The following is a 22433-nucleotide window of genomic DNA, read 5'->3' as shown; positions in this document are numbered from 1 at the left end:
ACGTCTGAGCCGACATGCACAGCGTTTACCATGAACGCGATTGTCGCCTATATAGTACGCTGCCCTATGAAACGCTTAGGCTTGAATCCCGGCCTAGATCTGTCAGTCAGGGCTACCCCACCTCTCTTTTACTCCAGTGAGTCAGTATTGACAGAGTGGCGTATGGACTCCTTCAGCTGAAAAACAGTAAAGAGATGTGACGACATGTCATTATCAAGACAAAAATGTAAAGCAATACGCAGTCAGTACATTTCTGTATTTTTGTCCAGTAAACCTGAAACTACATTTTGATATGTGGTTGTGTATGCACCAGGGGTCAAAGGTCCCTTACTCTCTGGATGAAACCCACAATGTCCAGTTTGTCTGGCTTGGTGCCGGTAGAACCATGGTTTAGTCTCTGGCCCATAGAACTGGAATCTGGCAGAGCTGATCTGGACTCCAAATCCCAGGTGGCCTGCGGTGAGGGGTGTGGCCTGGACATGTCCGTCAAAGGCAGCCAGGGCAGCAGGCAGCACTGAGTGGCCATGCTCCTAGAGGAGGCGGAGCCAGGGGTGGTCTTGGGGATCAGGGGGAGGAGCCTTAGCTGGGTGTAGAGGTGAGATTGTTCATCGAGTAGTCTGTGCATCTTCTATGGAACCGAACAACATCACAATTCAATATCAGTTCTCAGATATTTGTTTTTATGCCCATTTATGCTGTCATCCATGGCTTTGAAATGCTTATTCCTTTGGATATTGATTCCGATCTCTAGTTTCTATCACATACAGTACACAATAACACATTTTTACTAACTGCTGTAATTGAAGGAAAGTGTAAAGGGTGTTATAGTGCTGAGGCAAAGTAGAAAAACAATGTTTTCATTTCTCATTAATATAATCCACAGTCAGGGGTGTGTCTGTGTAACCTACCATTTTGAAGCTGTCGTCATAGCGATGAACCAGGTCAGTGAGCTGCAGTTCCAACTCTCCTGCTTCCTGTTTCACAGCTTTCCTCAGCTCCAAGATGTCTCGCACTTCATCTCTGAGACAGGACACAGGCGTAGGGACAAAGAGGACACAAAAAGGTGACACCATCGTATGTCAAATCTAAATCATTAGCCAACAAAACAGGGTTGAGTTCAATATCATTTCAATTAAGTCATGACACGGAACTGACTCCAACCCTGCAGCATAAACATAACACTAAAACCATCAGTCTCAAACTGTCCTCATTATACCCAAGCCTGCTCAATGCTCACTCTAAATGAGAGGGTATGAGTGAGTTGAAGTAGCCCAAAGCGTCCGCTAGAGGGGCTATTATCTACCTGTCAGTGTCAGAGAGTGAGCTGTACACCGAGGCCTGGTCTTCTGACAGCTGTTCCTCGATGTCTGTCAGGACGCAGCGGAACTTCCTCATACAGTGCATCATCCCCTCCAGCTCATCCAGGGAATACTGCACAGAATAATATCATGAGAGAGGATAGAGACAACACAAAGTCAGGAATACTGTACAGTGAATCAGCGCATAAGGGAGGAAAGGTCTGTTTTTGCCTATCAACGAAATTGCAGTGGTTAGCTCGAAGAGGTTGATAATTAAACCAATTAGAACAACCAAATGGACTCAATACAAATATGAAGGCCATAGATGTTGAACTCAGATGAACGCCATAGTGTAGATGTTCTGTTCTCAGAAGTATCAAATTCAGCTGTTCACAAAGATAAATTACAGTAGCCTACTCAACACATAATTTCCATCAGAGCACAATGGTGGTCACCTCCATAAAACAGGCATTACGTGAGAGACAAAAAAGGGTCTACTAAAGACTCAAGTAGCAACCCCAATCCTATTGACCCTTCTTGGTGAATAGGACCTTTCATATAATTTTATTTTTTTAGAAGTGAGCTGTGCTTGAGGCCACTAAAGAGCCAGAGAGAGAGTGGTGAACTTCCTCCTCTACTGCTGCTCATCATGCAAAACAGGCATTCACATGCAAATGCCCACTGCTGCGTATGAAACCAAACCACCATCTTTAGAAGGGCCAATAAAGATTCTAACATGCAAAGAGGATTTGTTCATCATGTCAACAGGAAAAACACATGTGATGTGCCTCAATGCCTCCTCAAATATTCTATAAATATACAGATAAGGAATTGAATAACTCTTTTAATGATCAGACGTAGCCATAGAAAGGGCACTTTTGTTGCAGACATTTTCATGGGTGAGGCTGCATTATTTTAGTTATTTAGTCTTGTATTTGTTCGTATATTATCCTGTGTGAATCAATTGAAGGTTTGCCAAAGAGAGAGTAACTGAATTGTGTGTGTTACTTACAGGGAAAGCTGAAACGGAGGATGGTTTGAGGTGATTGTTCTGAGAACAGCAGCTACAGCGGTTATCACAGGAGCAGCAGCAGGAAAGCCCAGAGAACAGGGCTCGTTCCCACCGTCTATCCTCATCCCCCACTTCATCCCCCTCTTCCTCCTGCCACAGCCCCGTGTCCAAGGAGGTGGACTTCATCTGGAAACTTCCGGATCTTCGTGAACCGTCGCGAGACAGCCACCGATTGGACGATGACAGGGAGGGGACGGGGGACAGGAGGGATATCATCTCAGGTGTCATGACTGCCTTTCCCATGGCAACCGCAGTGTTTCTGTGTTCTGCAAAGTGGGAGACATCAGCATCTGACCACGCCTTCCTGGAGAAGGAGTTCCGCCTCTGCCGGAGCGTCAGGTCAGTCAGGGGGCGGGGCTCGAAGGAAGGGCCGAGCGGGGAGGGGGTGTGGGGGACGCCACCTCTCCGGAGGGCAGAGTGGGAGACAGAGGGCAGGGAGGAGGGCATCTGGACAGACACAGACCGGCCTGACCTGAAAGCACCACTGTGGGGGACGAGTGGAGTTGGGGCTTGAGATGGAGCTACGGTTAAGGAATGGGCTGATGGCGAGTTTGGAATTGAGGATGGGGTTGGTGTTGTGGTTAGGGCTGATAGAGAATGGTTTGGGATTGGGGAATGGGCTTGGGTTGGAGATGAGCTGGATGCTGCCGGAAAAGCTGAGGCTGGAGGTTGGTGTGGCCACGAGGCTGGGGATGGAGATGGTGGTGGGGATGGAGGTGACACTTGCTCTGAAGGTGAGGTTAAAGCTGGGCCTGGAGGTGGGTCTGTCGATGGGTCTGCTGGTTGATATAGTGGTGGGACAGGCTCTTGGACAACCAAGCTTGAGGATCCCTCTGAAATCTTTGAGCCACCTGTTTCCCAGTGCACTGGGGGGAGGGAGGCAGAGAGAGGCTCTGCTGGGGGGAGAGAGGAGGCAGGGAGAGGCTCTGCTGGGGGGAGAGAGGAGGCAGGGAGAGGCTCTGCTGAGAAGTTAGGGTCAGATCCTAATAGAGGATCTTCAGAGTACCGGTCCTGACAAACAGATCCAGTCTCAGAGCCTTGATTCACCACCTCAGGAACAGCAACAGGACCCAACACTGGACCTTCCAAACCAGAACTAATCTGTACTTTCGTCTTCATCTCTGTCTCTTTCTTCATCTGCACCAGAGCTACCGAGTTCATCCGAGAGCCTTCATGTGACCCATAACAATCGGTGTCCTGATCACCAACAGCCTCTGTTCCTGTCTGAACATTGCCACTTTGTTCCGCTATGTCCTTTTCCTCTCCTCCTATTGGAACAGCTTCCTCTGATTCCACAGTAAAGTGTTCTGTTTCTCTATCTGTTTTCATGATAATAATAACGTGCCGTAACGGAGAGTCTGGCTTATGACAAGGTGAACCGCAGGCCGAAGAGAATCCATCTTCCTCAGTGACAGTGTTTTCCATTAGGCTTGGCCTGGCTCCAAAAGCAGAGTTAGTCATCTCCAAGGCATCAGAGAGGGAGTGGGGTGTGGGGGAATCCTGGTGTCTGGGTGTCTCCTCTGTAGGGCTTGTTGTCTCTGGTCTGTATAGAGGAGACTCGGGTCTTGGGTGGCACATGGAGAGGGAAGGAGGGGAAGGGTCCAGGGAAGTGGATGGGGGGGACGAGGGGGGTGAAGCTCCTTTTACAGTGATCTGGCTGTCAGTGCTGCCTCCAAATATTCCCGACAAAGCCTTTAAACAACAACCAAACACTGTCAGTTTAAATTAATGAATGACCTCTTAAATTGTGCACCATGAAATAGACAGAATATCAATTCAATATTATATTTTAATAATTTGGGCTGGTGAAGTATATAAATTAGTAGCAATAACTTAAAGTAACACGCCTAGATTGTTGCACTTCTAGAATGTTATCTGTGTAACCTTCATGAGCTCGGGTCCAGGTGAGGGATGCTGGGTAATGGAAGGGATGAAGGGCTCTTCCAGGAAGCCACTGCTGTCAGACTGGCAGCTGTTAGTCCTCATCACACACACTGCTACATAGGGAAGGGGGAAGAGAGTAGAGGGAGGGGAGAGGGGGAGAGAAAGAAAGTTCATGGAAAATTACATCACTTTAATCATATCCTTCAATCAGACTCATCTGGAGTATAAAGGAGAACTATGACTCAGGGCAATAAACAGAACTTTACCTTTGCCTGGTGAATCAACTAAAAGTTAGGACACAATTTGCTTATTCTGTTAGCAGTGGAGGCTCCTCAGAGGATGAAGGGGAGGACCATCCTACTCAGTGAATTTCAGAAAAACATTTTAAAAAGTTATCCTTTTTAGACAAAACTATACTAAATATATTCACATCACCAAATAACTGATCAAAACAAACTGTTTTGCAATAAACAGGTCTACAGTAGCCTCAACAGCACCCTCTAGGGTAGCACCATGGTGTAACCGGAGGACAGCTATTTTTCATCCTCCTCTGGCACTTTGACTTCAATACAAAACCTAGGAGGCTCATGGTTCTCACACCCTTCCATATACTTACACAGTAATTATAACAACTTCCAGAGGACGTCCTCCAGTCTATGAGAGCTCTTGTAGTATGAACTAACATCTTGTCCATTCAATCAAAGGATCAGATAGTGAGTCTAGTACTGAAAGCATAAGCTACAGCTAAGTGTGGTGAGTAGGTGACTCAAAGAGAGAGAAAGACAATAGCTAATTTCTTTAAAAATTAAGGAGAAGCAGCAGAGAGAGCTACAGTGGCTTGCGAAAGTATTCACCCACTTTGGCCCTTTTTCTATTTTGTTGACTTACAACCTGGAATTAAAATAAAATGTTTTGGGGGGGTGTGTATCATTTGATTTACACAACATTCCCACCACTTTGAAGATGCTAAATATTTTTTATTGTGAAACAAGCAAGTAATAAACATGCCTACCTGCAAAGTCCATACTTTGTAGAGCCACCTTTTGCAGCAATTACAGCTGCAAGTCTCTTGGGTTATGTCTCTATAAGCTTGGCACATCTAGCCGCTGAGCTTTTTTCCAATTCTTCAAGGCAAAACTGCTCCATCTACTTCAAGTTGGATGGGTTCCGCTGGTGTACAGCAATCTTCAAGTCATATGGGCAGCAGCGTAGCCTAGTGGTTAGAGCGTTGGACTTGTAACCGAAAGGTTGCAAGTTCGAATCCCCCGAGCTGACAAGGTACAAATCTGTTGTTCTGCCCCCGAACAAGGCAGTTAACCCACTGTTTCTAGGCCATCATTGAAAATAAGAATTTGTTCCTAACTGACTTGCCTAGTTAAATAAAAGGTAAAAAAAAAAATACCACAGATTCTCAATTGGATTGATGTCTGGACTTTGACTAGGTCATTCCAAGACATTTAAATGCTTCCCCTAAAATCACTCGAGTGTTTCTTTAACAGTATGCTTAGGGTAATTGTCCTGCTGGAAGGTGAACCTCCGTCCGTCTCAAATCTCTGGAAGACTGAAACAGATTTCCCTGTATTTAGCGCCATCATTCAATTATGACCAGTTTCCCAGTCCCTGCCAATGAAAAACATCCCCACAGCATGATGCTGCCACCGCCATGCTTCACTGTGGGGATGGTGATGGGAGGTGTTGGGTTTGCGCCAGACACAGCATTTTCCTTGATGGCCAAAAAGCTCAATTTTAGTCTCATCTGACCAGAGTAACTTCTTCAATATGGTTGGGGAGTCTCCCACATGCCTTTTGGCAAACACCAAATGTGTTCACTTATTTTTTTCTTTAAGGAATGGCTTTTTTTCTGGCCACTTCCATAAAGCCCAGCTCTGTGGAGTGTACGGCTTAAAGTGGTCCTTTGGACAGGTACTCCAATCTCTGCTGTGAAGCTTTGCAGCTCCTTCAGGGTTATCTTTGGTCTCTTGGTTGCCTCTCTGATTAATGCCCTCCTTGCCTGGTCCGTGAGTTTGTGGGTGGCCCTCTCTTGGCAGGTTTGTTGTGGTGCCATATTCTTTCAATTTATTAATAATGGATTTAATGATGCTCCATGGGATGTTCAAAGTTTCTGATCTTTTTTTATAACCCAACCCTGATCTGTACTTCTCCACAACTTTGTCCCTGACCTGTTTGGAGAGCTCATTGGTCTTCATGTTGCCACTTGCATAGTGGTGTTGCATACTCTGGGGCCTTTCAGAACAGGTGTTTATATACTGAGATCAGGTGACACTTAAAGCCCACCTGTGTGCAATCTAACTAATTATGTGACTTATGAAGGTAATTGGTTGCACCAAATCTCATTTAGGGGCTTCATAGCAAAGGGGGTGAATACATTTTTAGTCATTTAGCAGACACTCTTATCCAGAGCGACTTACAGTAGTGAACGCATACATTTCATAATTGTTTTTTTCTGTGCTGGCCCCCCGTGGGAATCGAAGCCACAACCCTGGCGTTGCAAACACCATGCTCTACCAACTGAGCTACAGGGAAGGCAGAATACAGAATACATATGCACGCACCACTTTTCTGTTTTATATTTTTTTGAAACAAGTTATTTCTTTAATTTCACTTCACCAATTTGGACTATTTTGTATGTTCATTACATGAAATCCAAATAAAAATAAATTTAAATTACAGGTTGTAATGCAACAAAATAGGAAAAACACCAAGGGGGATGAATACTTTTGCAAGGCACTGTATATTTCGTGGTATATTTTTTTCCTTTGTTTACCTTTCACATACTTAGCTAATGCAGCTAATTTAGCTTACTCAACAACCTGACTCAGAGAGGAATGCTGTTTATGTTAGCTGGCTAAGGCTATCCAACACTGAAACTCTTCCAAGTCAAGGTAAGCTTTCAGTTTTATAAATGTATTGCCACCAGGGGGCCACCGGTGTAACTGCTAAACTGCTTGCTGTACTGCATGATTGTACACATGAATTGGATTGTTGGTTAACTAATGCGTTAGTTCTAGTCTGTTGACTATAACGTTAGTATGGTGACAATGTAGTTTGTGTAGTATGAAGGTTTGGCTTGGAGAGGTTTTTGTGCCTGGTCACATACAGCTGTTATGTACTGAAGGGAAAAATGTGAGCGGAGGGGGGCTGGTAGATGCGAGAAGGAATTATGCAATGAGCAAAGTGATGATGATGCTGTATGTGGCTGCTATGAAAGTGAACTGTGTGTACGGGTGAACAGGGGTGTATTCCTTCCTCCGATTCTGTTGCAAAACGTTTCTTAAACGAAACAAGGTGGGGGGGGGGGGGGGTTCTACCTGAATTTGTCCAATAGAAACTACGTTTTACAACTGTTTGGACTAATAACAACACCCCAGTTTAGCTATTTGCAGACAAGTGTCCATGGCCATATTGAATGCGTAACTGCCTGTCACCTTGATTACTCCAATTTGTCTCTCAACCGGTGCACATTATAAACTTCCATTTGTAGGCTAGGTTGTTGCAACCTCATGATGGGTATAGGGAACACTTGAGAATTTAATTGAACCTTTATTTAACTAGGCAAGTCAGTTCAGAACAAATTCTTATTTAAAATGACGGCCTACCCCGGCCAAACCCAGACGACGCTGGGCCAGTTGTGCGCCGCCCTATGGGACTCCCAATCACGGCCAGATGTGATACAGCCTGGAGTATCAGGTAGTAGCCTAAACCTATCAATGTTACATTGAGCTGGGTAAATGGAATATGAATGACAGTCATCTAATATGATGTAATAGAAATAAGGCCATGCTCAAAAAAATGAAATCTCCCTAATGTTAAACGGCACCGACCGCCACTGTTGGTCGGTATCTTGTTTTAAAACCCCTTATGAAAATGATGGCACTCTAATTGCTACAGTATATTTGCATTTTTTCACCATAGGAGATTGTACCATGCTGAAGGTGGGCCAACAGAGTTTAAAAATAAACCTAGACATTGGATAAAGAGAGCTTTTATCTGGTCGAGGGAGAGAATTGTGTTTACAAAGCTAGAGGACTGTTTTAGTAGGTTACTTTTTAACACTTAAATCATGAGAGAAACATCCACAGCAAGGCAGGGGAATACTTTCCATGTCATTAGCGCTCTTTAAAATATACACTAATGAAAGACAAGCTACTGTTTAAGATCTTAGTTGTAAACCTCACATAAACCACTGACAAGAACTATAGAAACCAGGAAAATGGACTGGAGAAATGTGAGTGTTAAAACAGTGGTGCACATACCTGTGGTGTCGGATGCTCCCATGTAGCTCCCAGAAATACTGCCCTCATCAAAGCTCTGGATCTGACATGGAAGAAAACACAAATATATAGCTCAATATACATATGTAGTACAACTACAGTTACACAGTTTAATCTGGAAAATGAAGCAACACAATGCAAGAGGTAATTCAAGACATTTCAGTATACTATACCCCTTTCCACAAACGTTAAACCACCAGATTCTTTTAACTTGAAGTGACACTTTGACATTTACCTCCTCCATCTCAAAGGACTCCCTGGCCTCCCCAGGACTTTTCTTTCTGGTTGGAATACCACTGGAGATCAGGGGTTGATACTCCTTCCCCACCTCCAGCCAGAGTGCACCCTCCTGGTGGACCGAGTGGGGCTCTGGTGCTTCCGAGGCTAGGCCTTGCTCCTCTGCCAGCGGGGTCAGACATATACTCTCAGCCAGGCCCTGTCTGGCTCGTTTCAGCGGGGTCCGCCTGTCAGGGAGGCCAGCCAGGGGCTGCGGTAAGTGGGTTACAGGACTGTGGGGAGTGGGGTTTGTGTCCTGGGAGTCCTGGGTCTGGTTTTGTGTCTGAAACTGGGTTTGGCTGAGGGTTTTTCTGGAGACCCGGCGGAGCAGCATGCCCATTCTCTTCCTCTTCTCCCTGGCCCCGGCTGAAGCTAAAGCTGGAACTCCGCTCTCGGAGACGGAGTCTGTAGACGCACCACCGACCAGGGATGAGAATGCAGTGGTAACCTGCTGCAGCACCTCCAACTGCCTGAACCTATCTGTGAGTGAGTGAGTGAGTGAGTGAGTGAGTGAGTGAGTGAGTGAGTGAGTGAGTGAGTGAGTGAGTGAGTGAGTGAGTGAGTGAGTGAGTGAGAGAAGGAGAGAAGGAGAGAAGGAGAGAAGGAGAGAAGGAGAGAAGGAGAGAAGGAGATTGTTAACATTTATCTGTGGTTGACAGATGCAAAGTTGGCAAACCAGCTAACCATGTTATCAGTCTTATAGGACTGTCTCCATCAGGTGGAATAAATGCACGGTGTTCTCACCAGAGAGGACACTGGATACACAACAGTTTCAACACATAAAGCACAAAAAGAATCCCATGACCATGTTCATGCCAGTAGTTGCCAAGGTTCCTGGAGCTAGAACATGTATGTGGCTAGCTTAAACATCATATGACAGCACATGACATAACTACAGTACAGTATTTGTAAAGTGTATAAAGAGAATGACAGCATGTCAAGGTATCTACAGTATGTTTTCAGTGTATTAAGAGCACATGACAGAATGTCTGAGGAGTATGTTTACAGTGTAACATCCCTTACTGCTGACATCAGGGTTCTCTATGTCCATGCGGTTCTTCTGGGCGTCCAGGAACACCTGGATGTTGATTCCCCGGGCGCTGGACTGGTTGTTGATGAAGCGGGCAGGGATCCGTCCAGAGATGTCAGGCTCGTCACAGCCGAAGCCCAGATCTAGTAGGACCTCCTCTGGGTCGTCACTCCACAGATTCAGCACATCCATTACACTGGGATAACACACAAATGCACACATTCATATAAATACACATGCACATGAGCTTGCAGACACAAACACACAAGCACACAGGCAGGCATGCAAACGCACACACACACAAGCATGCACACAGAGGGATGCACACTTTCTGTAAACGTACATCACCTCATGCCAGTTATTGCATAGTATGTTGCAATTGCAATCCAGCCTCAGATCCTCACCGCTTCAATAAGGATAAATACTGGTTAACAAAAGAGCGCCTGGAGTTGGCAGCATGACTAACCTGAGTGGAGCTGACTGTGCTGAGAAGGCTGAGGTCAAGCTGTTCCACCTGGTGAGAACTGGGCTGGACCTGGAACTCCTGGACCATGACGGAGACACAGACATGGTCATAGAAGGACAACAGTCTCTGAATCTAGACTCTCATCTTAGGTATGTGTTCCTTTAGCCATTTATTCCTCCAAAAGGTGAAGACATGAAAGAACACCGGTGCAAACGGTCTCTGATTCTCATGTCTCCATACAAGCTAGCCACTCATCCTTCTACAGACAAAGACATGATAGAACGCTTTTCTGCATAATACTACAATGCACCATAACAGAATGGATCAATAATCTGAATTAACACTGCTCTCACTGTCATCTCCACACACACATTCCTTCATCTAAACCCTGTTTAGAGTTGTCTCTGCTGTTCACTACGCAACAATCATCTCATATTATTCTCCTCCTCGTCGTGTCATATCTATGTCTATGTCATCACTCTTGTTTCATGCAAACCATCCCTTCATCCATGTCTGCGTCCCAAATGGCACCCTATGCCCTACATAGTGCCCTATGGGTCCTGGTCAAAATTAGTGCACTGTATAGGGAATAGGGTGTCATTCAGGATGTATCCCATCTGTTTCTGTGAAGGTCAGGTGAGTCTCTTATATTTGCATGGTAAATAGGAGTCACTGGCAGGTGGGCATGTATCATGTGAACATTATTCATAACTTATGACAACATCTGTCAATCAAGCCAGCTCCCTTCACTACCAGTCAGTTAATGACAAGTGACTGAAAATTAGCCCAGGGTGAGGGTGTTCAGAGTTTGAACATATTTTATTTTTGATCACATCAATCTAACCTCACTTTGAGAGAAATGTTAGTATTTTTATGGGGTCAATAAAACATTTTAACCCATTTATGCATAGTAATCATATATGCAAGTTAAATATTGGATAACATAACATCAAATGTGACAGACAAATTATTTATACATGGATGTGTAATCTCGCAATGTATAGACCCTCTGTTGTAATTCATTTCAATGCGCCAAAAGTTTGACAGCAACCAGCCGACAGGACAGTAGAGAGGGAATGTTCCTTACCTCAGAAATTCCTGGACGGTCCTCACTCCCTGTTTACCATATAAAGACGCTGAGGAAGAGAAAAAAACAAAACAAATAATCTAGACCTGAAAGCAAACAAGGCTGAATATTTGGAATATCTTGCTATGAATGACAACGAGCTAGCTATCCACTGTGTCTCTGCTAGTCACAACTGCTAATTCAGCACATCCTGTGTCTGGGATGGCTCTGTTTAGTAGCTATATTAGGCATTAGTGTTCTTTCAGTCAGTGTTTTCTCTTGGCTGTCCTCTCTACCTCTATTCAAGGTTGGGACTCCATTTTACCCTGGCATGGTGACAGGGACAAAGTGGTCTGTGCTGCCGGCCGAAGCTTTATTTTATTTCATTACACAGGACTTTTTTTGTCCAAGAATGTCTCCAAGATTCCAACATCCAACTCTTATTTTATATCAGGTCTCGTTCCGCAAAGTTCTTCCATCTGAAGAGTTCTAAAATGAGTGTTTGGAAAGTTGGTGATGATGCATGCCATTTCATTCCATTGGGTTCTGTTCTGTTCCGAGCTGACTCCCTAAAGTGCCATGTCATTTGGTGTTACATAACCAGGTCTCCTGATCCACAGATAAGGTGGTGCTTTTCAAGGCCAAGAGCTACTGAACTCTATATTCCCATCTAACATCTGAGTTTGGGGTAGCATTCTTTTCAGTTGACTTACCTTTCTGTTGAGTACACTGGCAGTACCTTGGAGGAGATAGAGTAGTCTGATCAATCTTTCCTTAGGGTTTGGGGCAGCAGTCCCTTTTGGTTGACTGGCCTTTGTAAGTAGCCAATCCCTTTAATATCTTGAGTAGCCAGTCCTGGGAGGAGATAGTGGACAGACCAATCTCTCCTTGGGTCAGTGTCTGGAATTGACCCCCTCTCCTCTCTGTAAGGACATGTTCTCCCTGTACTCTCTCTCTCTGAGGAGAATACAGTGGTTCATGCCAAATATCCTTGGCTGTCCCTTCTAAGACATCCTGTCTCCTGCTTCTCCACTTTCTTCTCTTCCTTTACTGTCTCACTGCAATTTTATTTGATTCTGAGGCCAGCCTAAGTGATGACTAAGAAGGGATACTGTGGAAGTAATGCTACTGTACACACACGGGCACACACACACACACACACACACACACACACACACACACACACACCCCCAGTAGGTGTCAATGAGGACTGGTGAGCATCAGATCCTAGCTGTGTTTGTATAAGATTTGCTGTGGTGTTTGCCAAAGCTAAGCAGCGCGATTTTCCTTAGCCATGTTTAGGGTGAACTGCCTGGAGGTGTGTATAGTCCAGACCTGGGCTCAAATACTAGTTAATCATTTCAAATACTTTATCCATGCTTGATTGCACTTGCCCGTCTTAATGAACCAATAGAACAGTCCCAAACCCAGACCACAAGGCATTCCAGGCAGGCTAGAGCAAACGCTCAAAGTATTTTGAAGGTTTTCAACCACTATTTGAACCCAGGTCTGGTATGGTCTTCTCCCTGTCTCTGAGACTTTCATCCTGGTCTTAACTGTCCCTCCCTCTGTCTACTGCTGGATGCTCAGCCCTGAGATTAGCAAGAAGTACAGACACCACCTCTCCTCTGCCAATATTTTACCCCCTCACCTAAATACACCAGCCTTCAGCAACATTTTTCTCATTGTGTACCCACTCTCAGACAGCTCAAATGTTCCTCTGAGCACACAGTGGATAAATCATTGAGATGTTTTAAAACCACAGAACCTGTTTTTAACTTACTCCTCTGTCCTCGGCTCGGTTCTACCTGATGTTCATGTCACCCTAAAAACAACGACTACAAGATGAAAGATCTATTTACCTTCGACGCCCAACGCTAAGTCATCCTCACTGCTGGCGTTCCTCTTAAGAAGCCCTGTAATATTTTAAACATAAAAACAGAAGAGATTCAGAGAAAACACCAAAGTGTACTATACTCTATATTACACTGAGCAAAAATATAAAAGCAACATGTAAAGTGTTGGTTCCATGTTCCATGAGCTGAAATAAAAGATCCCAGAAATGTTCCATTGCACAAAAAGCTTATTTTTCTAAAATGTTGGGCACAAATTTGTTTACATCCCTGTTAATGAGCATTTCTCCTTTGCCAAGATAATCCATCCACCTGACAGGTGTGGCATATCAAGAAGCTGATTAAACAGCATGATCATTACACAGGTACACCTTGTGCGGGGGACAATAAAAGGCCAATGTGCAGTTTTGTCACACAACACAATGCCACAGATGTCTCAAGTTTTGAGGTAGCGTGCAATTGTCATGCTAACAATTGTGGTCCACCAGAGCTGTTGCCAGAGAATTGAATGTTAATTTCTCTACCATAAGCCTCCTCCAACGTAATTTTAGAGAATTTGTCAGTATGTCCAACTGGCCTCACAACCGCGTGTAACTGCACCAGCCCAGGACCTCCACATCCGGCTTCTTCACTTGTGGGATCATCTGAAACTGAGGAGTATTTCTGTCTGTAATAAAGCCCTTTTGTGGGAAAAACTCATTCTGATTGGCTGGGCCTGGCCCACCCATGGCTGCGCCCCTGACCAGTCATGTGAAATCCATAGATTAGGGCCTAATGAATTTATTTCAATTGACTGGTTTCCTTGTATGAACTGTAACTGAGTAAAATCATTGAAATTGTTGCATGTTGCATTTATATTTTTGTTCAGTTTACTTTCGACTAGGGCCCTTAGGAAATTGGGTGCCATTTGGGATACACCCTTACTGTAAAATATAGATTAGACAGAGCACAAACACAGAACGAGATAACAAACATCACCGTCTGATTCTTGAAATACCAAGTCTGACAAAAGAGGCAGACTTGGTATTTCTGTACTCAGCTTCTAACAGATACAAATGACCTCAGAAGAAGAAAGTGATAGAGGAATCAACAATAGCAGTCTTGTTTTGTGTGACATAATAAACCGGTGATGGCTAAGACCAACAGTAAAGGACATTTAATGGATGTTTAGGGGCTGGTTGGTTACAGCACAGACTTATTGTCACACCCTGATCTGTTTCACCTGTCCTTGTGCTTGTCTCCACCCCCCTCCAGGTGTTGCCCATCTTTCCCATTATCCCCTGTGTATTTATACCTGTGTTTTCTGTCTGTCTGTGCCAGTTCATCTTGTTTGCCAAGTCTCTGGTTTTCCTGGTTCTGACTCTGTGCCCATCTGCCTGACCATTCTGCCTGTACCGTTTTGGACTCTGACCTGGTTATGAACTCTTGCCTGTGCCCGACCTGCCTTTTGCCTACCCCTTGGACTATAATAAATATCAGAGCTCAAACCATCTACCTCCCGTGTCTGCATCTGGGTCTCGCCTTGTATCGTTATATTTATAACAAGATGTCGTTCCCATGGTTTTCACGGTCCTAGTTTGCATGTCGTTTGAATCTATCTATCTGCCTTGCCGAGTCTCTGCCTTTCTAGCTACACAACCTCTTCATTACCCAGAGACAACACCCATGTATGGTGAATATGACAATTCCAAGTTACGTATACAAATACATTTCCATATATCATCTCTGTTATACTAAGGCTTGATTTTTAACCTTTACATAACAGGATGAGTTGATTGGTTTTGTAATGACTTTAGTGTATTGTAGTGTAACATTTCTTACACTCACATTTTCCAACAGTTTCAATCTAAATCAACTGTTGGTATGTCATGCTCAAGTTTAAACTTGACTTAAATCCAAACATCTTTCAGTAACTACTGGTCTATGGCTAATATTGAATGTACTTCAATGTGTTAAGCTGAAGTGTCACCAAAATAACCGTAATGCGCAACTACACTGTAGATAGAACTACTACTGTACCAGGACTAACAACAAATGACTCATGAGAAATTACTCAAACATTTTTAGATGAACCTTCTTGGTATTAAACTCCAGTAAATCAAAGTAAATGTCTATGTGCCGTACCTGCTGCAGCTTCTCTGGTGTGGTCTGGTTTTGCATCCGCCCTGCAAGTAAACGTCAAGCGCTATTAGGAGGGGTAGTCAGGAGGCTCACAACCAACCCAAACAGCACACAAAGATGTGGAAAATAAACAGGCAAGGAGTGAGCTATGAAATCCCAATCAGTTATCTGAAAATGAACTCTGTTCAATAAAACAAAAAATACAACTCTATTAACTCCAAGTCCACTGTGTAGATATTGGTGGAAATGAATTCTAGATATTTTCCATCAACAAAGCAAAACATCTGTCATATGTAAATAGACGTCCTAATACTCACTCATGACTTCTAAGCCACTGTTGGACGTTGTTCTGTCTACAGATTCCTGTACAAAAGGCATGGACACACCCATCAAGACTCATCCAAGAAACATTCATCAGTTTTATATAGGATGTGAAATCATACCTGGGATAAGTACACTCTTAGAAAAAAAAGGTTCCTTATCAAACCAAAAAGGGTTCTGTCGCTTGCTTCATATATGGAACCCCTAAAAGTTCTATATGGAACGCTTTTATGGGGTTCTTTGATCAGAATCCTATAGGTTTTTCTTCACTGAACCAAAATGGTTCCATATAGAACCCTGTATGGTGCCTTTTATGAATTATGGCTACTCATAGCCTCGTGAAGTAGGGGTGCTGATAAATTAGGGGGTCGACAAAAAATATGCAGCACCCCCATCACTAAACATTTTCCTGTGGCCATGTAGCAACTACTATTCATTAAATAGTCATATTTTTAGCTACGGACATAATTTAATACACAATTAAACAATGGACAAAAGAATACCAGCATACTTTTTAGAATTTATTGGCATTATATGCAAACATAGTTTGGAAATATGCACTGGTATATAGCTTACTTTGTCATGTTCTTCTTATTTATATTTCTTGTGTTTTTGTTCTACTATACTTTATAGCATTATATTGATATTGATTGCCGCATTGTTGGGATAAAAGCTTGCAGAAAGGCATTTCACTGTACTTGTGCATGTGACATTAAAAACTTGAATCTTGGTGTCCAGGGAGGCATCTCTTTATTTGAATGATGGCCTATGTCAACAGTGACTGACTTTACAATACAATACAGTCCATTAGTTACAGCAAACAACAATGGGTCTTGGATGGAGAGCATGTTGTGTATTTTTCATTATTTTTTATTATTTGAAGGGACTTGCTCAAGGGCCCAATGGTAGGGGAATGTTTTGAGGATGTGAACCCAGTAGCCCTCCAGTTTTCAGAACCCGGCCCAGGATTTGAACCGGATACTTTTCGGCCACAGGTACAACTCCTTAGCCGCTGGGCCACTATTAAAGTACATGCAACTTTCACATGTTCTACTGCAAACAGTCATAAACAAATCTCACAAGTATCAGACACCGCAAGCTCCCAACTACTATGTAATAGAGTACCACAGTATGAGTCATAATACTGATAAAACCTAACGGTCAAAAAGGGAAAGGTTCCAATTGTTTTTCCACCATTCATTTTTCCCATAGGGGATTTTAGAAACACTTACAATAAGGGCTGTGTTTCGTGTAGTCTTACCCTGGCCTGACGTTTTAATGACTGTGTAAATCTCTCTAGGACAAGGTGACTTTTATCAATATAATCGCCTGTATTTAACCCCCCCCCCCCCCAACAAAAAAATGTGGCTATCATAAAGAACCACAAATGCCATGATGATCTGGACAAGACCGCCAAACAGAGGCAAAGGTAAGAATCTCTGGTTGAACTATTTAATGTTAGCTAAATGTAGTAATAAATAAATTGGCTACATTTGTTTAAATGGACAATTCTTCAAACTCTCTTGCGCAAGTTTTAAATTGACACAATACCTGTTAGCAAATGTGACCGCTCGAGATGGCTTGCAGGGATTTGTAGTTTTGCATTATATCCAAGTTGATGCTAATCGCCTTTTTGAATCTGAGTATAAATGGAACTCAATATATTGATGAAAGTCACCTTGTACGAGAGATATTTACATAGTTATCAAAACGTCCTGCCAGAGTAAGCCTTCAAGAAACACAGCCCTTATTTTAAGTGTTTCTAAAATCCCCTATGGGAAAAATGAATGGTGGAAAAACGATTGGAACCATTTCCCTGTTTGACCTCTAGGTTTTATGGGTATTATGACACCTCCACTGTTGGGCTCTATCAACTCAACATTGACAGTATCCCACCCCTGGTTAGCCACTATTGGCTTAAATAGCCAAGTCTAACACAATATCTGCCAGTTAATTTCCAGCAATATTGCACATCTGTGTGGTGTGTTCATTTGTCTATCACTCTGTGTGTATCCAGTCTATATGATAAGCGGTCTTGTAGGTCGACAGAAATACTTTCCCCAAAACCTTCTCAATTAAATGTTAACTGCAAAGTAGGCTTACCTGGCAGAAGTATATCATGAGTAAGTATATCGTTTGTATCTATTATTTGCAAACTTTGCCATGAAACGAGCAGCAGCAGTACAGAACCATCACTAGACCGGCACAATAGATGCACATTCCTCACTTGCTAGATGCACAATTAAAGGGCCAGATGCGTAATCAAAGGGGAATTACTATCAAAATCTACATTTGTTCCAGACCTTCTTCCAGACCTAAAAAAAAAACTATTATGTGATTTAAGCATTGACTGTAACAGGCGTCGTAAGGAGTAGACCAAGGTGTAGTGGGAACGTGTTTACTAATCTTCTTTGTTTATTGAAAAGAAGGAAAAACACATATACAAAACAACGAACGACACTAAACTGTCCTGTCCTGTCCTGTCCTGTCCTGTCCTGTCCTGTCCTGTCCTGTCCTGTCCTGTCCTGTCCTGTCCTGTCCTGCCCAGACACAAAACAGGAGACAACTACCCACAAATCCCATTACAAAAACACCCCTATACATAGGACCTTCAATCAGAGGCAACGAGGAACAGCTGCCTCCAATTGAAGGTCAATCAACAAACCCTAAACATAGAAGTAGAAAACTAGACTGAACATAGAAAAACACTAACCTAGAACATAGACCAAAAACCCCGGAACACTCTAAACAAACACCCCTCTTACATAATACCATAGCCCAACAAACCCCGAACCACATAAAACAAACACCCCTTACCACGTCCTGACCAAACTACAATAACAAATAACCCCTTGACATAGACTTAGAACATCCAATTTCGTTGTTTCTCAATGAACGATTGTAATTTTAAGATTGAAAAACCCATAAATCTAAAACCAGGAAAATGTTTACTGAGAACATAATTTGGGAAAATATAAAACATTATTTGGGGGTACCTATTTGAAAGCTAGAAAAAAATGTGTAGCTTGCCAGGTTTATTTTTTGTAAGTAGCTCCCATACTAGAAAAGGTTGGAGACCCCTGTTCTATATAGAACCCCTTTTTATCTAAGAGTGTATGCTTTTATTAAACACAGCATTTCCTCTTTCTTCCAGCTAGCATTTAGTTTGCAACAGTACAGGTTTGTATGAACCTTGCTGTTTGCCACTCAGACCTCAACCACAATGTTAATAAAATATGAATTTGATCTTCCCCCACCAAAGAGATCGGTGTGTGATGTCAGCTAGCCATTGTTCTGACCAGGTGAAATCATACAGCAACATCATTCATATGGATATAAATGTCAATGCGAAATAGCTGAAACAAATGAAAAGTGAATGTTAGCTGTCATTTCAGAGTTTGATGTGACTGGGTTAGCTCTTGTTAGTGGTTGTTTAAAAAAATTCCCATTAAACTCTGGGGTAGGGATAGAACCCTCAAGGTTCATCTTCACCGGTTGTACAAAACATTAGGAACACCTTCCTAATATTTTGCCCTCAAAACATCTTCAATTTGTCAGGGCATGGACTCTACAAGGTGTCGAACACGTTCCACAGGGATGCTAGCCCATGTTGACTTCAATGTTTCCCACTGTTGTGTCAAGTTGGCTGGTAGTGTATCTCTACTCAGAAGAGCTCATTCCATTTCATCCCACAAAAGCTCAATTGAATTGTGATCTGGTGACTGGGCAGGCCACTGCAGGAGGCTGAATTCACTGTCATGTTCGTGGAACCATTCCTGGACAATCCTAGGCTGCAGTGTGGCAGGCCCTGATCGCAAAGATACTATACTTTTATAAGAACTTTATGTCAAGTGTTATTGTATTACCTTATGTACCTCATTATGAAAATATATTTGTTTTCCGTTTTGAAGCTGCAAAAGTGGTCTACTCTAATATTGAGGTGAATCCATCTCCCTCATGAATTTAATTCTAGGCTATAGGCTATACTAAGATTCCTATCTAAGAGCCCTCCAAAACATGTGGTTATGATCATATATTTAGACTAATTCAACTAACTGTTGTACTTTTTGGTTCTTCTTGAAATATTTGTCAGCCATCAAATAAATATTTTTTTGTTTACCTTCAAATATTATTTGTTTTTCTGAGACCTTTATTTGAATATCAAGGAAAATAGTTGCCTTTTAGTTGAAACTCAATATAAAATATATTCGACTATAATTAGTATTTGAAAAGCTGGTATTTTCTGCCAAGGTCTGAGTCAAATACATAGATATAGAGATTCTAGACAGTTCCAAAAATGTAATCTACAGTCTCTAATATCGCACAGTTTTCTAAACAGTGTCATATTCCTCAAATTGAAAATCTGCAATCTACAGAACAATAGACTATAGGAAAGAGGTCTTACCAGCTCTGTCACTGCCATGTGACCGTTCTGGTGCTGACATAGGTACGTCATCCCTGTTACTCCACATGACTTTAGATGCCACCAAGTTGGCTCTCTTCTCTGTGGCCCCTTCAGTTGCCATCCTGGTGTCTCTCTGAAGATCAGAACCACACAACACCGACCGTCAGTCAACCTGAAAATCCACTGCAACATGAGGCTCAAGCAAACACCACAGGATCGGGTTGCACCCAGGCATCCAGGCTACACTATCTACACTAGTAAACATGCCAGTCATGAAAGAGATGCAAATGATGTCAAAACTTCAACAGCGAACACATCACAGCTCACCCCTGCTTCTCTGACACACACAGAAATATTGTTTCCTGCTGGCTTATTTAAATGTTTTCATCGTTTCCTGTCCCAGTGTTTATCGGTTACGAGCAGCTCTTGCCAAAGGGATGTGCTTTTTCAGGAACTCTATCTCAAGTTCAACCTCCCCCTTCTATTCCCAGCAGGAAGTAGAAGTCAATCAGTCAGACTGGATGGTCTATTTTCTGGCGTAAGCTATAGGTGATAGTCAGAAGCCTCAGTCACTTCTATAGAAGAAAGAAAATCATATTATATGTATGTTATCAATTTATATGACAATTTCATTGATTTCCTTTTTATCGCATGGTTCAAATACCATTTGGTGGTTTGTCTTACTGTAACTGGGTCAGTATTTTGGACACTGTGAATCGTAAACTGCATTGGCAAATACTTGATACAGGAAACAGACTCATTTCAAGACATATTCCAGGAGGATTTTGGGCTTTTATAATGCCAGTCACTTCCACTTAAAGTCATTTATACTCAGTGTGGATTACCATGTTTCAATAAACTTTTTAAACATTTAAGTTACTAAGAAGAGATTATATTTGAAATCCAACACTTGCAAAATGTCCAAAACACCACTGACATTCATAACGTAGGCTAGTCTCACTTCCTTCAACCAAGACACATCTAGCAAAAACTCTGGAAAGAGAAATTGGTTGACACAGTGTTGGCTAAGTTCTTCCTATGGTTAACATAATACTAAATATACCCTAGTTCTTCATAAAGTTTATAGTACCTATAAAAATGATAGCTCAAGTTCATTCAAACTGTGACAGTCAAAATAGATTACCAATCAGGAAATAGTAAAATAGGTGCAGAACAAAACTACATATCATGATTCATTAGAATGAAAGGATTCACCTGTGAATGAATAGACTTACATGATGTATCCGTGGCCGCCACTGCATTCAAACTCAGTGCACCGATGACAACAGTCCCTGTTGTCCGCAGTTTGTACTTTGCATAATTGCATGCTATACATTACAAGCTACAGTTCAATTTGGTTTCTCAAATAAAAGTCACATGCAAATAGGAACTCGACTTTATACCTCGATAGAATTTCTGACAAGGCACATCTTATGACCTACGTGACACTGAAAATCATTAAAGAGGAAATTACAGTCATGCACAAAAAGCTGAAGCTTGATATTTGCTGCATAATGAAACGACAAGGAACAACTAAGGCCTAGAATGAAACACCAAAGTGAACCCCCTGTTGGTTTCAGTGTGTGTGCACAGCAAATAATCCAGGGTTAAATCAACACTGACACTAACCAGGTTTCCATCCAACCTTCATAAGCGAGTAAAGTACATGTTGGATAAAAACTTTCATGACAGACCTGATAGAAACAGAACATTTTTCGGTAAACTTTCCAAATGTTGATAAAACAAAATATACTAGACAGGGTGTGATCTTTTGTGGTAAAATGAATTATCCGAGAAATGTTGGTTGGAAACGCATTTATGCGCAAATGTTGATATAATAACTTGGAGTCATGCCATGACATGTTGTGTGGTCCTCCCACCACGACTGGTCAGGAAAGCATGCAGTTTATTAGGCTACAGATTAAACAAATTATGATAAACGTCACAGGGTGGTGAAAGTGCAAGGTGATGAGCTTGATGCTCCTTTCCAATAAATATCGAGGGTCTTATTCTGGTGACATGATCATCGATGCTTGGGTGCCATTTGACAAATAAAAATAATAATTTTTTTAGAAGAAAGAAAATCATATTATAGGTATGTTATCAATTTATATGACAATTTCAATGATTTCCTTTTTATTGCATGGTTCAAATACCATTTGGTGGTTTGTCTTACTGTAACTGGCTCAGTATTCTGGACACTATACATGCGCTTTAGCCAACAGCGCCCAGACACAGTAACTGGATATATATACTCTATCTGGGCGCTGTTGACTAGAGAGCACATGCCAATATCGGAGTGGGCAGTCTCGCTTTTATCTGCAACAAGTCAATTTGATGGAAACATCT

The 22433-nt window shown here is 42.5% G+C and overlaps 1 protein-coding gene across 2 annotated transcripts in view; it reads right to left on the bottom strand.

The window, feature by feature from the left end:
• The window catches only part of itprid1 (ITPR interacting domain containing 1), a 33165-nt gene extending 11557 nt beyond the window's left edge, over positions 1 to 21608 (bottom strand). The window contains exons 1-16 of one of the 2 annotated variants that reach the window (XM_014157402.3): positions 21320 to 21608; positions 20085 to 20217; positions 15676 to 15721; positions 15362 to 15402; positions 13247 to 13300; positions 11406 to 11454; positions 10319 to 10396; positions 9846 to 10048; positions 8782 to 9302; positions 8529 to 8589; positions 4255 to 4367; positions 2311 to 4062; positions 1304 to 1431; positions 909 to 1020; positions 332 to 628; positions 122 to 176 (exon numbers count right to left, since the gene is read on the bottom strand). In XM_014157402.3, the coding sequence (XP_014012877.2) occupies positions 129 to 176; positions 332 to 628; positions 909 to 1020; positions 1304 to 1431; positions 2311 to 4062; positions 4255 to 4367; positions 8529 to 8589; positions 8782 to 9302; positions 9846 to 10048; positions 10319 to 10396; positions 11406 to 11454; positions 13247 to 13300; positions 15362 to 15402; positions 15676 to 15721; positions 20085 to 20217; positions 21320 to 21346 (3663 nt within the window). In that variant the 5' untranslated portion in view covers positions 21347 to 21608 and the 3' untranslated portion in view covers positions 122 to 128. Of the gene's footprint in view, positions 1 to 121; positions 177 to 331; positions 629 to 908; positions 1021 to 1303; positions 1432 to 2310; positions 4063 to 4254; positions 4368 to 8528; positions 8590 to 8781; positions 9303 to 9845; positions 10049 to 10318; positions 10397 to 11405; positions 11455 to 12097; positions 13220 to 13246; positions 13301 to 15361; positions 15403 to 15675; positions 15722 to 20084; positions 20218 to 21319 lie in introns of those variants that run through there. The other variant, XM_014157407.3, reaches the window with a different exon arrangement.
• Between the last annotated feature and the right edge of the window lie 825 nt (positions 21609 to 22433).

Source organism: Salmo salar, chromosome 19 (genome assembly GCF_965601325.2).
Source record: "Salmo salar chromosome 19, fSalSal1, whole genome shotgun sequence".
Classification (NCBI taxonomy): Eukaryota; Metazoa; Chordata; class Actinopteri; order Salmoniformes; family Salmonidae; genus Salmo; species Salmo salar.
The sequence above is the reverse complement of the archived record's forward strand: the minus strand, read 5'-3'. Positions and strand labels throughout refer to the sequence as shown.